Raw genomic sequence first — 1942 nt, forward strand, 5'->3', positions numbered from 1 at the left:
AAATAAGAAACGATAACGAAAACGAAAACAATGGCGATGTCGATAACAATATCAATAACGATAAAAATCGATTATTATCAGAACACGCATATGTTATAGATAAATATGTATAATAATGACATTTAAACTGCAATACAACTATCGATTAAGATAACAATTTTGAAATGGTTTTAAAAGCGTTAGAAAAAAAGAAACCGATAACAGATCCGAGTATGGCTAAAAGCATAAACACACGGCAGTGTTGATCCGGATCAACTCGGCAATTGACTGCAGTTGATCCGAATTAAGTCCGCGTTAATCCGGATTAACGCTGCCGTCTGTTTAAGCTTTAAGATGATTTTAAGGAGATTAAGAAAATGAACACAATTATAGGAATCTAGTTAAAAAGAAAACTTCTTGTAATAGTTCTTTACAAGTCGCATCGAAAAATATTGTGGATATCAGGAAGATAAAAACTGCAACTGAAAAGTAAATTTTGTATGTACAAGAAGTGAGTTTCATAAAAAAATATAATAATTTTTACCAACCCAGAATTAGGCTAAGTAACATGTAAATATGTACGCATTAGTAACGCACTTTTATACACAAATATGGCTAATGAGTAAAATACATAAGTAAAGAAATTTTAACGATCTTCCTTCGAAATACGCTATTTATTTGGAATTATTTTTTAACATAAATATCAAAATATTTAAGGAAATATTTTTTTGTTTTTCTCAGAGACCGCTTTTTATTTTTAGATCATTGCAAAATCGTTATTTTTTAATTTTTATTTTGCCGATCAAGAATATTCTTTAAATTTGGATATTAATTTTTTCTTTCAAATTTAATCGTTATTATGTGTTTTTTCGATAGAAATAGTTGTTATATATATTTTTGATAATTTTTAACCGTTATGATGAGATTTAAATTTTTTATGATCTTAAAAAATAAATCTGAAAATAACGGTTATAATATAATAAAAAAAAAATACTAATAAAAATAAAAAATAACGATCAAAAATTGATCGGAAAGATAAAAATACAAAAATATCGATTATTCTTGGCCGACAAAATTAAAATCATAACGTAACAGTTAAATTTACCGACAAAAATAAAAATTTCAACGATTAAATTGTGATTTTTATTATAAAGATCATAACCGTTATGGTCCCTGATTTTTTTTTTAGTAAATTCTTATTTTTAATGCATTAATCTATAAAAAAAAATATACAATACGAGATTAAATAAATAAATGTCGAGAAAATTTTCATATTTATGTGCTCTTTCCGCTACAGTGCAATACACAATCGTAATTTACTATTGCTACAAATTGACTTTTGTGTAAACCGGTTACATACTTATTTTTGTATTGCAGTGTTCTATTTTCAATTCTCAGTTCTATTTAATTTTTATTTGCTTACAAATATGTATAACTTCTTATGCTTGAGTGTGTGTGTGTGTTGCATTTAGAATTCCGTGTGAAAACTATTAGCCGTATCTATTATTTTTGATGTAAGGAAAATCTCTGCATTCTCAGTTAACTGAAAAGAGAAGGAATTTTTTTTTTTTTTGTTAAAAACTAAATCATTTAAATCCGCCTACTCCTCATCACTCACCTCATTTAAAGTCAGTCGCCCATCTTTGTTTTCATCACACAAGCTGAATAGCGTCGCCGCCTCTTGTAGCGCATAACGTGGCGTCTTCGGATTTACATAGTTCAACAACTCCTCTCTATCCGCTTTGCCATCGTTATTCTTATCAATTATGCGCTTAAATTCCTCCCTTCTCTCCACCACCGTTTGTGAGATGAGCGATTTTCTGCGCAAATCTTCATCATCATCCACATTCACTTCGGAAAACTCTTCGATTGTCAGCTGATCATCGCCATCCTGGTCGAATTGTCGCAACAGATCGTCAACTAATTCGAGTAAATTTGATATGCTCGATTCTGGATGTCGAAA

General features: G+C 29.2%; 1 protein-coding gene across 1 annotated transcript; it reads right to left on the reverse strand.

The window, feature by feature from the left end:
• Window positions 1-1431: 1431 nt before the first annotated feature.
• LOC118753741 (45 kDa calcium-binding protein-like) lies at window positions 1432-1936 on the reverse strand (the record flags this gene model as incomplete). Its single annotated transcript, XM_036488609.1, has 2 exons — window positions 1432-1522; window positions 1598-1936. Coding segments are annotated over 2 exons (414 nt in total), but the record flags the coding sequence as incomplete, so codon positions are not given.
• Between the last annotated feature and the right edge of the window lie 6 nt (window positions 1937-1942).

The sequence above is a fragment of the Rhagoletis pomonella genome, unplaced genomic scaffold (genome assembly GCF_013731165.1).
Source record: "Rhagoletis pomonella isolate Grant_MI unplaced genomic scaffold, Rhpom_1.0 Rhpom_scaffold_02806, whole genome shotgun sequence".
NCBI lineage: Eukaryota > Metazoa > Arthropoda > Insecta > Diptera > Tephritidae > Rhagoletis > Rhagoletis pomonella.